Raw genomic sequence first — 17,217 nt, 5'->3', positions numbered from 1 at the left:
CATCCAGAAAAAAGATCTAAGAAGACTCAATGTAAATCAACACATTCTATATTCACTTCTTTTTTTCTGATTTTAAATCTCTCCCATTGTTTTTCCCTTTTGCTCTGATTTTTCTCTCAAAATATGATTCATAAAGCAATATGTATTAAAAATAAATGAAAAAATGAAAAAAGAGAAAATTATCCTGCAATATGCATCTTGACATCCCTCAATACCTCCCCCTAATTTACTATCAACTTTCCATTTGGCTGAGGTGATAGATCAAGGAGAACTAAATGATAACTAAGATTTGATTGAATTAGAAATCCTTAAAGAGGAAAGAAAAATCAATGTGTTAAGTTAAGCTATTCTTAACAGTATTTGAAAATATTTGATATCTCTGATAATCCAACAGACAGTAGTGAAAACAATTATGTTACTGCCTCACATCCTTCAAATTAGGAAAAAATATTTAAAAACTATGAAAGACAATGCTGGTGAGGCTGTAGAGAAACAGGTACATTTATCACTACTGATAGAAATGTAAACTTGTAGAATCTTTTTGAAGGGTAATTTAACAGAACCACTCTAGAGAACAATTTGAAACTGTACCTAAAAGGCTAGAAAATCATGTTTATCATTTTACACAGAAATACCACTACTAGGCCCATATCCCAAAGAGATCACAGAAAAAGGAAAAGAACCTGCATGTACAAAAATATTTATAGCAGCTTTGTTTGAGATGGTAAATAATTGAAAATTGGGGGGATATCTATTAATTAGGGAATGGCTGAACAAGTTGTGGCAAATGATTGTTGAATACTATTGTGTTATAAGACATGATGAACAGGATGAACAGGATGGTTTCAGAAAAAAAAATGTAGCAAAGCCTATATGAACTGCTGCAAAGTGAAGTGAGAAGAATGGGGAAGCCATGGTACACAGTGACAACAATGAAAGTTCTCTATGGAAATTGATACTCTGGATTAATACAATGATCCATGACACTTTCAAAGAACTCATGATGAAAAAATGCTATTTATCTTTAAAGGGAGAACTGATGAACTCTTGAGTGCAAATTAAAGTAGAATTTTTCTCACTTTCTTTATTTTTCTTACTTTTTTTATATATGACAATGAGGTGGCACACAGAATAGAGCACCAAACCTGGAGTCAGGAAGATTCTCAACTTTATGAGTTCAAATCTGGCCTCAGATACTTACTAGTTGTGTGACCCTGGACAAATCACTTCACCCTGTTTGCCTCAGTTTCCTAAGTTATAAATGAACTAGAGAAAGAAATTGAAAACCATTCCAGAATCTTTGTCAAGAAATTCTCAAAATGGCTCATGGAGAGACTGATAGGATTGAAACCACTGAATGAGAAACAAGAGTGGCTAATATGGAAATATGTTTTGTATGATTTCACATGTATAATTGATATCATATTGCTTGTCTTCTCAGTGGGTGGGAAAGAGAGTAAGAAGGAAGGAGAGAATTTGGAATGCAAAATTTAAAAAGAAAAAATGTTAAAAATAAATAAATTGAAAATGTCTTTTTTTAAAAAAATAATTTGGCAGTACATAGTAAAAGTTACAAAAATAATCCATTATAAAATAATTTCACTCTTGGGTATATGCTCTGAAAAGCTGTGTGCTTTTTTTCCTTGAAAAAGGAATTATCTGTTCAAAGATTTTCACAGTGCCTTTATATAATGGAGAGAAACTAGAAAAATCTCATGTCCAACAACAGGGGAAAGGTTAAATAAATTACGGCATTTTAATAAAATGGAATATCATAAAGCAATTAATTCAGATGAAGGAATACAAAGAAATCTGGGAAGAGTTTTTAAAAAATGATGCAATGTGAAAAAAGCAAAACTAGAAAAATGGAGTATTTACATGGACAAAGAAGAGTTAATGAGGATGAAAAGAGAGAGTTTTGATAGAGATGTGGAAGGAAGAAGTAAAAGCATTATGACACTTTCTGTAATGGAATTAATTTAAGAGTAAATAGATATTAAGCGGCTGTAATTGTTTGGAATGATGTGTGACAAGTTTTTGATGAAATTTTTAAAAAAAGATTATTCCCATTGACAAGCACTGACAAAATGGAACCAATTCCTCACTTCCTCCTGCCTGCCTCAGTTGGAGAATGGCAGGACTACATTATCCAATGGAGACACTAAGGTGCTACCTCAGGAAAATAGGAATCAACTCACATCAATATCGCTGGCCCCAGGGAATGCCACTTGTAAGTAATGAAATCGGGCTGCCCGGATAGCATTGAACCAGTCCACAATTTCCTGAGAAAAAGAAAAGAAAACAAGATAATGAAACAAACATTGTCAGGAGATTGTTCTTGAGAAACTAGATTTGCTTCTTCCATCCAGGGACCAGTCAGAACTCTGGACAGAGGAGAGGAAGGCATTAGACAAATGAGAGTATGTTTACTTGGAAGTAATAAGTGAAATCCTCCAAATTGGGAAGGTAATTCCACTTTCAGGGACTGAATGCTGGCTTCACTTCCCTTCCTCAAAGACATTTTCCAAAAAGCTTTGTCTCTAAAGAGGAGCTGATTGCAATCCTTTGAGTAATTTTCCTATAAAGGAGTCTGATGAATTGAAATCTCTGAAATCATCCCATATTATCCTGAACATTTGTGGAGTATGTCACATTGGCAAAATGCTATTTCCAAGTGACTTTTATCAAGGACATTTCTATAACATCTCCCCTCTCCTACCCAGGTACTCTTTTCAGGTCTCCCATCTTCCATGAATATTTCCAAGTAACTTCTATCAAGGACATTTCTAATAACATCTTCCTTCCCCCACCCAGGTAATCTTTTCAGATCTCCCATCTTTCATGAATACTTCTGGGACTAACTCCAGATCATCAAAGTCTCATATATCATTTGTTGTTGTTATCTAGTTGTTTTCAGTCGTGTCCCACTCTTTATGACCTCATTTTGTTATTTTCTTGGCAAGGATACTGGAATGTTTTTCCTTTTTCACCTCCAACTCATTTTACTGATGAAAAAACTGAGGCAAACAGGATAAAGTGACTTGCTAGGATCTCACAGTTAGTAAGTATCTAAGGCCAGATTTGAACTCAGGAAAATGAGTCTTCCCATTTCCAAGCTCAGAATGGTCACCTACTGGCTCATGTTACTCAATGCCACATTTGACTGATGAAGATCTCAGTTGCTTTTTAGTTGTTTATACTTAACCTAGGCAACTAAGTGGCTGTGTTGGACTTGGAGGCAGAAAAACTGGAATTCAAACTCTGTCTTAGCTATGTGACTTGCTAGCTATGTGACTAGGCAAACCATTTCAATTTTCAGTGTTCTTGGCAAGTATCTAAGACCATAAGTTGTAGAAATGGTGCCAACCTGAACTGAAGGGAAGTTTCCTTTAGGTAACAATAATTGCTAGCATTTATATAGAGATTTAGGGCAACTAAGGTAGAGTGCGTCAATAAGAGTCAATAAAGTCTGACTTCAAATCTGGTTGCAAAACATGTATTAGCTGTGTGACCCTGGGCAAGTCATTTCATTCTGTTTGCCTCAGTTTCTCATCTGTAAAATGAGCTGGAGAAGGAAATGCAAACCACTCCAGTATCTTTGCCAAGAAAACCCCAAATAAGGTCATGAAGAGTTGGAAATGACTGAACAATGAATCTTATAAAGATTCATTGTATTTCTTACTTCAAAGCATTTCTTATTTCCTGGGGAACGTGTTAGAAAGTAAGCTAGTTTCAAATGAACCCAGCTATGATCAGTTGTGAATAACTTTACTATTCTCAGCAATACAATGACCCAAGACTATTCTGAAATCCTCGTGACGAAACATGCTATCCATATCCAGCGAAAAGAACTGATTGTGTTTGAATACAGATTGAAGCATACTCAGTTTTTAAACTTTATTTTTCTTGAGGATTTATTTTTTGAGGGGTAATCTATGTTTTCTTTCACAACATGACTTTCATCAAAATGTTTTGCATAATTCACATGTGCCTTCTTTATGAGCGGGTGGGATGGGAGGAAAGGAGAGAATCTAGAACTCAAAGGTTTAAAAACAAATGTAAAAAACTGTTGTATCTGTAACTGGGAAAAATAACACTATTTAATAAATAAATATTAAATATCAAATGAGCCCACACTTTCGTTACTTACTAACCTTGTGACCTAGAGCAGGTCAATTGGACTCAATTTCCTTATTTCTAAAAAGAAGGTAACAGGATCTATAATATTTTTCTCTCACTTCTTGCAAAGTTCAAATGAGATGATGTATTTATGATGCTGAGAAATTTCTATGTAAAAATTTCAGAGGAAACAGAGGCCACTCTTTATGACCTCATTTTGGTATTTTCTTGGCAAGGATACTGGAATGTTTTTCCTTTTTCATCTCCAACTCATTTTACTGATGAGAAAACTGAGGCAAACAGGATAAAGTGACTTGCTAGGATCTCACAGTTAGTAAGTATCTGAGGCCAGATTTGAACTCAGGAAAATGAGTCTTCCCGTTTCCAAGCTCAGAATGGGTCACCTACTGGCTCATGTTACTCAATGCCATAGGTGTAGAAGAAATAAATGGTCCTGAGTTGGAGTCAGCAAATCTGATTTTAAATCCAGTTCTATTTCTCCCTAGCTGTGTGAGGTTGGACAAATTACTTAGCCAGTCTGTGTAAAAATACTGTTAGCTATAAAATAGGTACAATGCTATCTGATACCTTTATTGTCAAATGCAATAATATTTATAAAGCATTGCTTTAGTACAATGCTCAGCAAATAGCAGATGCTTCATAAATGCTTATTGACATCCCCTACCTCAGAGAGATGTTACAAAGAAGTAAGATAATGAAAACAAAGTGATTTGTAAATATTGAAATTTGAAATATATGTCATTGATTCTTAGGATTATTATTATTATGTAAAGAGTTAGAACATGTATCTAATTAATCTTATGGATATCACATTAAGTGGAAATGTGGAGAAAGATCCCCAATAAAGCACCATGGCTACAGTATCTCATGAGGGTTTCCATGAGAAATTTGGAAAGCTTTCATATTAATTCACGCAGACTGGAAATCACAAATGGTGTCCACATCTGGCAAAATATATACACTTGGATATTTGGCAAAGATTGGGCTGTGGTTAATCAGAAATAGCCACCCTTAGAAGTCTGGTAATGCCCATGCGAGAAATAGTCATTGACAATGAGGTGAAACTAAACTAATCAGGAGTCAATGAAGGCTGTGGGTGGCCCATGGTTGAGAGGAGCCAAGGGACATAAGGAGGCATTTAGAAAGGGAGCTGAAGAGAAGTTGCTGGCTTACCTGATGTCAAGAGCCCCCAAAATACAACTATCCTTTATAACCTGCTCTGGTGGGATCTGTGCCAATGAACTGAGCCCCAGATGCTCTGCAGTGCTGCTAATTATTTAAGATAAATGGCTCCTCCTTTTAACAGTTTTTTCAGGCTTCTCCTTCCTATCTTCTTCCTTCTCTCCCTTCTTTCCTTCTTCCTTTCCTTCCTCCTTCCCTTCTTCCCTCCTTTCCTCCCCTCCTCCCTTCTTTCCTCCCTTCCTTCTCTCCTTCCTTCCTTCCTCCTCCCTTCCTTCCTCCCTTCCTTCCCTCCCTCCTTCCTTCTTTTCTTCTTTCTTCCCTCCCTTCCTTCCTTTCTTGCTTCCTTCCTTCCTCCTTCCTTCTTCCTTCCTTCCTTCCTTTCTTCCTTCCTAAATTAGACTGTTTTTATGATGATCTTCATTTCAATTGTTTGTGCAATCTCTGGGTTGCCTAGGTGGGGAGGGGGAAGAGAGGGGAGAGAGTTTATTTATAAAATCCATTTTGTAGCAGCTGAGAGCTTCCACCCACGCTGCAGGGTTACTTCCAGCCATGCAGGAGAGGCTGTAACTGGCACACAGAATTAGGAATTGTGGGGGGTTGGAGAATAGCAGGATGGTGTGCAGTGGAGCCCAGCACCAAAATGAGGAGATAATTAATAATTAATTAGATAACATTTATCTAAAGTTTGCAAAGTGCCTCACATATATTATTTAATTAGATCAGATATATATTCTACTCCTGGCTGGCTCTGCATATTTTTCATGCCTCCTTGTCCTTGGTTTCCATGTTTGTAAAAGTTTGGAGCCCCCTTGATAGCCTTTTCCTGTCTTTCCATTCAAGAATTCTCTTTTCAGCAGGTATGGGTTCTTAACTCCAGGGGCCAAGGAGCCCTCAAATAGATTGCCGAGGGTCCCACCCATTTTAATAGACTGATAATTGTATTTCAAAATGATTAATTTCCCATTGTATTTTATTTTATGAGTTTAAAACTACTCTTTTGAGTAAGGGTCCATCTAGCCACAGGCTTCACCAGATTGCCAAAGAGATCCATACCATAAAAATGATGAATAACACTAGCAAGAGTTAGGAAGTCCAGGGGTGTACAATATTTTCAGGCCTTTTTGATGTGTTGATCAAATTTACCATTTCTTGTTTTTTTTTCCCCCTCTTCTTCATTTTTTTTTTAAAAATGTTTTTGTTATATGGGATGGTTCTGTGAGAAAGGTGGGAGAAATTAAAAAAGGTAAAAAAAAAAAATAGTAATAAAATTTTATTTAGAAAAAGAGCACTCCCCCTTGCTCTACCTCAAAAGGAAGTTAATTAGTCTCAGATGGAATAATTCCAATAATGGAGAGTTTACCACTCCAAGAGACAGCCAGCTCTAATCTCTACATTTGTAGCTTTTCCTGTTATCCTAGGGAGGCAGAAATCAATAGAAAATCTGCTTCAATTGGTTGGCATCAGATTCTATGTCTTTCTTAGATCTAAGCTCTTTGACCTACAAGCTAAAGGCTGGGTTGGGGAGCATTCCTGTGCCCTATGTAGTATGAGAAGGAATCAAAGAGCAAAAGATGTGTGTGTATTGGGGAGGGGAAATTGGGGGGCAATAAATGACAAATTCCTGTTGGCCTGAAATCAATTTAGCCTTTCTTTTTGATCTGCCATATTTTCCAGAAAGACTGGACCCAGGAAGCCCAGAATGAGTCAAGGATGAAGCCTCTCCTGCTGACATAATTTCTACTCCTCCCCAGATAGAAGAAGCTTGGATAATTTCAGATAGAGCTACAGGGAACTCCAGTGCTTGCTATATTCTCTTGCCAACCACTAATGGGAAGTGTTCTGTTGAAATCAAACTGCGGGTACAGATTTACTTTGAGAATCTCACTGAAATGTTATTCTTCTAGAGGGGACAGAGATACACACACACACACACACACACACACACACAGAAAGAGAGAGAGAGAGAGAGAGAGAGAGAGAGAGAGAGAGAAAGAGAGAGAGAGAGAGAGAGAGAGAGAGAGAGAAAGAGAGAAAGAGAGAGAGAGAGAGAGAGAGAGAGAGAGAGAGAGAGAGAGAGAGAGAGAGAGAGAGAGAAAGGGAGACAGAGAGAGAGAAACAGAAATAGGGACAGAGACAGAGAAAGAAAGAGACAGAGAGAGGAGAGAGACAGGGAAGGAGAGAGAGACAGAGAAAGAAAGAGTGGGGGGGAGAGAGGGGGTTTGCTTTGTGATGGCTCTCAAGGGTAATACTTTCATTCTAGACTCAAATAGAAATCCCAAAGAGGGAACCTTCTGGATGATGACTGTCCCTTCAGACAGTAGGCACAGTAAATAGAGCACTAGACTTGGAATTAAGATCAGAATTCAAATCCTAAGTCAGACTAGCTGTGTGATTCTAGACATTTCTCTCAGAATCAGCTCCCCTTTCTGGGAAGATGGAATAATAGTGCCTACTTTCCAGGTTTGTTGTGAGGATCAAACAAGATGACATTTTTTAAATGCTTTGCAAATCATAAAGTGCATATAATTGCTAGCTATTATTATTAATGTCTTTGGTAAATTTCCATATTTTTACCTTAAAAGAGCTTGCTCCATTATTTTTTTTTTCTGATGCACTTGTTAGGAACTGCCAATCCCTAAGAGAAGCAACGTAGATTAAAAAGTGTGCTCCATGGTGTAAGTTACCCTCTGTCACAAATACCTTTGCCATGATTGCTCTGTTTTCCATCATCCAAGTCATCTCATCTCTGAGACCATCCCCTTCCCCACTGGCCCAGGAGTGCCCTAAGAGTTCACTTTTCCCATCTCCTGGGCCATGTTGTTCATGAGGTTCAAGCTATAGAGGAACTCTATGGAATGAGGCAATTTATTTTACCTTTGATTGTTAGAAAACCCGATGGAGAAGTTACAACTGAACTTGCTTCCCCTTCCATGAATTTTAAATCACAAGAGTGACTTGGCTTTCTTCCCCCCAAGTGAAAATCAAGTCACTCGGATTCAGGAGGGCAGATCTCATCCACATTGGGGTCTGCTAAGCTGAAACAGGATCCTTCCCCATTGCTGGTTTCTTCACTGCTCTTACCTTGCCATCTTCATGATATACAAAAATATTCCTGGTGCTGTTATCTTTCAGGTAAGTGATCTGGAGGCCATGAGGATTCCCAATTTTGGCTGGCTGGAAGGTGGCATTTAAATGTTCAATCTTCATAATCGCTTTGGGCTCTTTTGCCTAGAAAACAAAATCAGATCTGGTTGGTAGCCGAGAAAACACTTCAGGACTATCCTGAATTTTCTGAAATTTTCTGAAAAGGGTTCCTTGGTCAGAATGTGACTCTCACCACCACTGGCTTTCTTCTCTGATACCTTAATGTATTTACCCTAACCCTTACCCAACCCTAGTAATGCTGTCTCCAACTGAATTGTCATTTTTATGTGGAAACCTCCTTTCAGGCTCAAGAATAGTGAGCTATCATCTCAGAAGATGATCAACACATCTCAGAAGTGAGCCATCTCAGAAGGCTCCAAATCACTTAGGGCAAAACAAAACCCTCCTTTGGCCCAGGAGAAAAATAACAGAAATGACCAGACAATAGACTACACATGCTGTCTGCTGCCCGCCGAGCCAAAGGGCTATCATGCTTCGCTCCCTGATGCCTCATCCTGGAGTCTGTGCTCCTGCCCAGTGCCGAGCTGCGCTGCCAAGCTCCTGGGCTTGATATATCCCCAGGCGGCAGTTTGTCGAGAAGTGGTATGTCTGGCTGTCATTGGCATCCTGGTAGCCAGTTCAACTCAGTCCATGGGTGGCGAGCTCTTCCCATGTCTGCCCAGAGACATGTCACTTAAACATGTCACTTAGCTCCTGTCAGCCCATGGTCCCTGAAGCACATTTTCCACTTGGGTGTTATTTTTTTTTCTGTTTTCAGAATAATCCATCAGGCCGGCCATGAGGTTAAACTGATTTGCTAGTACTGATGGCTGAAAATGCCAGACAGGCTCTCAATCTGTTGTACAAACACAATCTCAGCGTGGGTAGAAGGAAGACTACAAACTACCTGACTCTTTCCTTTTTCCTCACACCTGACTTCTACTGGCTGAACCTACCCCTGCTGAACTACCATTCCCTTCTTTTTATATCTTCTTAACTTTCTGAGGGTGAGGGCATTTCAGGGTTAAAGCTAACAACTTTAAAGCAAGTAGTAAATGTGGAGGTTATACAAACGCCAGCATGATTTATTTTTCTCGATCAGGATGTGGTACAGACGAAAAGCTCACATTTGCCATTCTCCTGGCAAGAGGGGTGGGACTAGGGATGCAGAATGAGGCTTTCATACCTAGACATGAGCAACATATTGGTCTTTAACAATATCTTTTTGTTACAAGTAAGGATGTTGGGTTATAGGGAAGTAGAGGGAAAAAACTTCAGTATTTAAGATTATATGATATATAATCTTATATATTAAGAGAATATAAGGAATACATGGTAGGAAATTTCTTAATCTTCTTGTTTTCCTAAATAAGGAAATTGGATAAGATAAGAATTTTGTCTATAAGTTGGATTAGATAGCTGCTAAAATTCTGGTCAACTCTTCAATTTTGTAAATATTTGGGATGTTAAAAGTGAATTTGAGGGTAAGAAAGGAATTTGTATGTTATTTATGATGGGATGGTTGGGGGAAGAAATGTCAAATATATACAAATATATATTATATAAATTTACATAATTTATTAATATATAAATAACATTGTTGATAATTATACATAGATGCACATATGTGAATACATATGTATGTATACATACATACACACATTTTTTTTTGGGGGGGGAGATAAGGCAAATAAGTGACTTGGCCAGTGTCACACAATGTCACATTTGAGCCTAGATTTGAACTTAGGTCCTCCAAGGCTAGTGCTCTATCCCACTGTGTCATCTAGCTGTCCAAGACACACACATACACACATAAATATACTTAATAAAGAAAATCTTTTGGTTATATTTATATCTGATTGAATATAATTATACTTAAATTTTAATAAAATTAAAAAGATACTGCATGAAAAAGAAAATAATGTTTGCAAAGTGCTTTGCAAATATCATCTCATTTGATCTTTATAATAACCCTGGGACATACTATTATTATATCCATTTTACAGAGGAGGAAATGGAGGATGACAGTGATTAAGTGATTAGCTCTCATTTATATATTATTTAAGGGTTAATAAAAGCATTGCTGTCCTTGCTAAAATTCTGTGATATACATAGGCTATGTAAGTTATATTATCCTCCTTTTAAAGATGAGGGGCTCAAGGCTCACAGTGGTTTGCTAGGTGGCCCATGGTTATACCCCCCAGTAAGCAGAAGGGCCATTACTTGACTTCAGGCATTGATTTCAAATCCAGCTAAGGAGAAAGTGAACAGCTCCGTCTTCTAAGGCATGATGTGAACTTGCCATAATATACAGACTTACCACTGCCCCTCTTTCTTCTGCTGTTTTCAGCATCTGCTTTTTCCCCAGACTTCTGCTATTAATTAATATGACAGCTGCTGAAATGGGGGAGGAGTGGAGCTCAGTGATGAATGCACCCAAGAAAAAAGTTGATCTTAATTTGGGGAAAAAAATTTTTTTTTAACTTTAAAGAAATCATCCAGTAGAGACAATTGAAATTAGCAGCAGATAGATCTGCAATTAGGAAGACTGGAGTTCAAATACAACCTCAGTTAACTTACTAGCTATGTGATTTCAGGCTAGTCTCTTAACTCCCATCTGCCTCCGTTTCCTCCTCTGTAAAATGGATATAATAATAGTATCTAGATTGTGAAGATCAAAAGAGATATTTGTCAAGCATTTTGCAAACATTATAGAATAGAAGAACAACAAAAAGAACACTCAATAATTCCTTCCAAAATAACATTATATTTATTTTGTACATACATGTGAATGTGTTGTCTCTCCTGACAGAATATAGGCTCCTTGAGGGCAGAAATGGATTAATTTTTGTTTTCCCTATCTGCAGCAAACAGCAGATGCTCAATAAATGTTTGGACCTTGTGTAAAACTAATGACTACTCCCAGGCCTTTTATAGACTATTGTGTCTGACTCCGTGGCCTTATTTAAAATTATCTTGGCAGACACTGTAGTGGTTTGCCATTTCCTTCTCCAGCTTAATTTACAGATGAGGAAACTGAGGAAATAGGGTTAAATGACTTATCTGGAATCACACAACTAGTAATTTGAACTCAATTTGTCCTTATTCCAGTGGCAATCTAGGTGGCTCCATGGATAGAGTCCTAGGGTTGGAGTAGTAAGATTTATTTTCCTGAGTTCAAATCCAATCTCAGAAACTTTACTAACTATGGGACTCTGGGCAAGCTACTTAACCCTGTTTGTCTCAGTTTCCTCATCTGCAAAATGAGCTGGAGAAAGAAATGGCAAACCACTCCAGTATCTTTGCCAAAAAAACTCCAAATGGAGCTACAGAGTCAGACACAACTGAAAAATGACCAAATGATAATAACAACTCCTGACTCCAGGCCCCCCTCTGTTCACTGAACCACCTAGCTTCTTCTTTATAGTCAAAGTGACTTCATACTCCTTATGGGAAGTTTACTGGGGATTTTCCATCTGATGATCTTTAGAGATAGGGCTGAAGGCAAGGGTAGTAGAGTAAGAACTAGTGTTTCCACTGAGTTTTCTGCTACCTAAAGGAGTCATACTAGACTGAGACTCTTCTCAGACCTATTTAAACAAAAGGATCTTCTGAACCCCAGCCCCTCAAGTCATCCTTTCCTGTAAGAGTCCCTTTCCATGTGGCATCTGGAGACTTGTCGAGGCAGATCATGAGATGCAGTCTAATGAAATGCTTGGTTTGGCAGATTCCTTCGAGCATTTCTTGTTAGCAGCATTCTCTGTCTGAGCAGAGAACTCTTTAGAATTTAAGTTGGGCTAGATGGCCATGAAAGCCCCTTTCACTTGAAAATTCTAGAATTTTCCTCTTCTTGCTGGCTGGATGATGGGGCTGGTTGTCAATGTTTTTCTTCATTCCTTTTTTACACTACCGATTTTTTTGTTTGCTTTTTAAATTTAAAATTTTTGTTAATATGACCCCAATCTTATCTAAATAAACTGAGAGTTGCCAGGATGTGATCAGGAAAAACAGGGTTCAAATCTCACCTTTTGCACTCACTAGCTATGTGATTTTACTTCTCCATGTCTCAGTTTCCTTATTTATAAAATTAAAAGGTTGACTCTAAGCTAATCTTTAGTGGCCTCTAAGGTTCTGTTCAGCTCTCAATCCATGATCTTAGCCAATTAGCAAATGCATATATAATACTTTATAAATATTGTCTCTTTTGCTCCTCAAAATAACTGTGGGAGGTAGGTGCTATTATTATCCCCCTCCCCCAACTTATGTTAAGTGACTCAACTAGAGCCACACAGCTAGTTTTTTGAAACAGGATTTGAATTCAGGTCTTCCTAACTCAAGGGCCAATGTTCTATTCACTCAGATAAATTTCTGTGACCTGCTGACCACAGGAAATAAGGTAGAACTCATTCTTCCCCTGAAAAAGAAAGGTATATAGACTACAAAAGAATATGAAGCATGAGTAACAGATATAATGAGAAAGAAACTAGTTAAGTCTTGATGTTAAGGAAAATTTTCTTTAATAATTAAAACTACCCTAGAGAGAGATAGATGAATTGCCTCTGGAGGTGGTGAGCTCATCAACATTAGAGGTATTCAAGCATCAGCTGGAAAGCAACTTGTCAGATGTGTTGGAGAATGGATCCAGCCTATTTGGATAAAGTGCCCAGAGCACAGTGTCAAATCTAAGTGGGTCTGGAAATAGCAGACTGGGGAGAGGTAGAGGAGTTTCTTTTTTGAGGGGGAAGGAGGATTTTGGAACTGGCTTTATTTAATAGATGAGAATGTTAACTTCTTATGAAGGAATAAGTGATTTACAAAGATTGCATTTAGAACATAAGGAAAGTCTTGCCCCCCAAAAAAAGATCTAGAAAAAGAGAAGTCAAACCAAAAATTTTTTATAACTGGGGAAATCACAAGTAATCTTTTTTTGTTGTTTGTGTTTGTGTGTGTGTGTGTGTGTGTGTTTGGTGGGGGGGATTCTGAACCTTCTAGCTCCACCCCCATAATTTATACCTGAGGAAGGAAGCAAAGTCAGGATTTGAGTCTACATCAAAGCCAATGCTGGGGCTCCCTCCACCATCCCAAGCTGCCCCTTGCCCACAGTGACCATTAATAAATATCTAAGGTGTGACCACAGAGGCCAGTAGGAGAAAGTAGAATGAGAACAGTGAGACAGTATGTGAGTGAATAAGCCTGGGTGCCAGCATGTGGCATTCCTGGGCATGGGACACTCATAGGCTCACAGATTTATTGTTGGAAGGGGACTTAAAGATTCAACCCCTGCATTTTACAGATGTGGATACTGAAGCCCAGAATTTATGTGATTTGCTTGGGTTAGACTTCTCTCTGTTTTCTTGAAGGCACTTTGGATAGAATGAAAGCCACTTTAAACCACCAACACCACCACCTCCTCAAGTAGAAAAGCTTCAGCATTATCTCTAATTCTTCTGGACAACAACTTAGGCTAGGGAAAAGAAGGGAAATCTTCTATTTTAAATTGTTCCTGTGGAAGTATCTAAGAGGACCTTGGAGCCCAAGGAGACCCAGGCTAATCCTTTACTTTGAAAAAGGAAGAATGTTTTGCAACACACAGACACTGGACATGCCTTATCATTTCCCATAATAAATGGTCCACATCTGCAAAATATTCTTATCCAACTCCCAAACCCCCAGATCTAGGCTTACATCATTTTTGTTGAAATATTTCAGTGCCCCCTCTCGTTCAGTCAATACAAACTTCCTGCTTAAGAACTGTCCGTTGTCTCGACCTCTCTTCCAAAGAAATCCTTCTCGGTATCCTAAAGGAGGAAGAGGAAAAGCACAAATTTATGCACATACTTGGTTATAACTAACTATTCCTCATTAAAAATCCAACCCATTTAAGACCCCAGATGCTCCAAAGAGTCAGTAGAAGGTGGGAGGGAGAATAGAGATGCTGATAACTTCCCCTCAAAATTTTTAGAGTGCTTTATGCTATTATTAAGTGGTTTTTCACTTGTATGTGACTCTTCATGATCCCATGTGGATTTTCTTAGCAAAGATACTGGAGTGGTTTACCATTTCCTTCTCCAGCTCATTTTTACAGATGAGGAAACTGAGGCAAACAAGGTTAAGTGACTTGCACAGGATCGCACAGCTAGTAAGAGTCTGAAGCCAGATTTGAATTCAAGAATATGAGTCTATCCACTTTATCCACCACACAAGGACTTCTTAAACTTTTTCTACTCATAACTTCTTTTTGCCAGGTATATAGGCATATGAAACAAATATACAAATCAAACATTTACTGATAATAAATCACAATTTTGTGTCCCCTGCATTCAGCTATTGTGATCCTATATGGTTTATGACCCACACCTTAAGAAGGTTTGTACTAAACCACCTTGCTAGTTTACAAATAACTTTAGATACATAAATCTAATTTGAGCCTCCTAATACACCTAGGAGATATTAACTCCATTTTGCAGAAAAGGAAGCTGCCACTCAGAGAGTTCTACTATTCGGTGATTTTTCCCTCCCTAAAAGTCTCACATGTTATGTGAATGAACTAGGGTTCAAACTCAGGTACTCAGATTGTAAATCTTTCCATGAGCCATCCCTCTTGAAATGAGAGGTAATCCTTAAATAATTAATAGTGCTATGTGGATGCAGCTAAACTGGGCCTTGGGAATTTCCTATCTAGTAAAGTCTTCTAAGGGCATTAAATAGCTAATAATACTTTAGACATAAGTGCTTCTCAGCTATCACTTGAGAGGAAAAATAACAATGTCATAATTATAAGAATTTTATTAGGCATTAGAAAAAAGGACAAAATTATGCACAAAAACACTACTTCATTTTTACATTAAGAACTAAACTTTCAGATAGGTTCAGACAAGACAGTTGTTGACTCAATTTGAGCCAAAAAGATTCTCCCATTTTGATTCTTACTTAGTACTCAAAAGATAACTGCTTTCAGAATGAGGGGTATTGGGGTGGAGCTGAAGTAAGGGCAGTACTAATGCCACCCTCTCAGCATCATGAGCCATAATGATAATAGAAGAAACCTCAGTGTTAAATGAGTCACAGTTAAAGGGCTCCTCCCAAAGCAGGAGTTCTTAACTGAGAGGTGGTGATTTTTAAAAAAAAATTTTTTTTGTGGTAACTTTTTTCTTTCTTTTTTCTTTTAACAAGTATTTATTGATGTCTTTTTCTAACATCCTCATAGAGATCCCCAGTATTCCTCCTTTTCTCCCTCCCAGAGACTTATCCCACAAAACAAACAGTATTTTTCTTTCTTTCTTTTTTTTAGGTTAAACGTGTACTTCTTCTAAACGTATTTTCATATTTATTATGCTATACAAGAAAAATCAGATCAAAAGGGGAAAAGATGAGAAAGAAAAAACAAGCAAACTCTGGGAAATTAGTATGAACCACTACATAGAATTCCCAATCCCTCTATTTTTGTCTGCCTGCATTTTTGACTTCCTTCACAGATTAATTGTACATTATTTCAAAGTCTGATTCTTTTTGTGCAGCAAAATAACTGTATGGACATGTATATTTATATTGTATTTAACATATACTTTAACATATTTAACATATATTGGTCAACCTGTCATTTGGGGGAGAGGATGGGGAGAAGGAGGGAAAAATTGTAACAAAAGCTTTTGCAATTGTCAATGCTAAAAAATTATCCATGCATATATCTTGTAAATAAAAGGCTATAATAAAAAATCTTTTAAAAAAAGAAAGAAAAAACAAGCAAGCAAACAATAACAAACGTGAAAATAACATGATTGTGATATACATTCAGTCCCTATAGTACTCTCTCTCTCTGAATCTCTGCATGGCTCTCTCCATCACAAAACTCTTGGAATTGCCCTGAATCACCTCATTATTAAAAAGAGCCAAGTCCATCACAGTTGATGATCACATAATCTTGTTGTTGCTGTGAATAATGTTCTCTTGGTTCTACTCACTTCACTTAGCATCAGTTCATGTAAGTCTTTCCAAGTTTTTCTGAAATCAACCTGCTGATCATCTCTTATAGAACAATAATAATACATTACATTCATATATTATAACTTATTCAGCCATTCCCCAACTAATGGACATCCATTCAGTTTCCAGTTCCTTGCCACTACAAAAAGGGCTGCTACAAACACAAATAGTATTTCAAGGGGAAAATTAATTGACACAATCGATGGATACATTAAAAAAAGTTCCAAAACATGTGCAATGTGTAATGCTTGTGGACCTCCCACCTCTCTGAGAGGGTAGTTTGAGGGTGTCTTTTTTCATACCTTTTCATTAAGTCCTGCTTGAGTTTTATAATTTTGTTATCTAACACTTTTGATTGTTTTGATGTATGCTTTTTCTTGCATTTCATTGGGGTAGTTATCAGGTATATTGTTTTCTTGGCTCTGCTTACTTCATCTGCATTAGTTCATGTGATAGCTTTACTCCAATATAATTGGCTTTCTCTGCAACCTGTAAATTTTAGTTATGTATTTTAAAATGTTTTTCTAAGAAGTGCTCTATAGACTTCACCAGACTTTCACGGGGGCCCATGGCATAAAAACAGTTAAGAACCTCTGTTTTAGAATAAGCCTCAACCTTCCCTTTCTAGCTACATGCATTCTACTCATTCATATCCTCTGCTTGCCATCCTGGGTAGGCTGACTTGACTCAAGACATAGGCAAGGTAGTTCAGCAGAAAGAGTGCTGGATTTGAAATCAAGACTGTCTCTCCTTGTGTGACCTTGGAAA

General features: G+C 37.6%; 1 protein-coding gene across 1 annotated transcript in view; it reads right to left on the bottom strand.

The window, feature by feature from the left end:
* ADAP1 (ArfGAP with dual PH domains 1) overlaps window positions 1-17,217 on the bottom strand; it is a 176,718-nt gene that overhangs the window by 21,583 nt on the left and 137,918 nt on the right. Inside the window, exons 5-7 of the mRNA XM_052000571.1 lie at window positions 14,152-14,264; window positions 8,404-8,550; window positions 2,199-2,282 (exon numbers count right to left, since the gene is read on the bottom strand). Of these exons, the coding sequence (XP_051856531.1) occupies window positions 2,199-2,282; window positions 8,404-8,550; window positions 14,152-14,264 (344 nt within the window). The remainder of the gene's footprint in view (window positions 1-2,198; window positions 2,283-8,403; window positions 8,551-14,151; window positions 14,265-17,217) is intronic.

Source organism: Antechinus flavipes, chromosome 1 (genome assembly GCF_016432865.1).
Source record: "Antechinus flavipes isolate AdamAnt ecotype Samford, QLD, Australia chromosome 1, AdamAnt_v2, whole genome shotgun sequence".
NCBI classification, from domain to species: Eukaryota; Metazoa; Chordata; class Mammalia; order Dasyuromorphia; family Dasyuridae; genus Antechinus; species Antechinus flavipes.
Note: the sequence above shows the minus strand (reverse complement) of the source record. Positions and strands in the feature narration are given on the sequence as shown.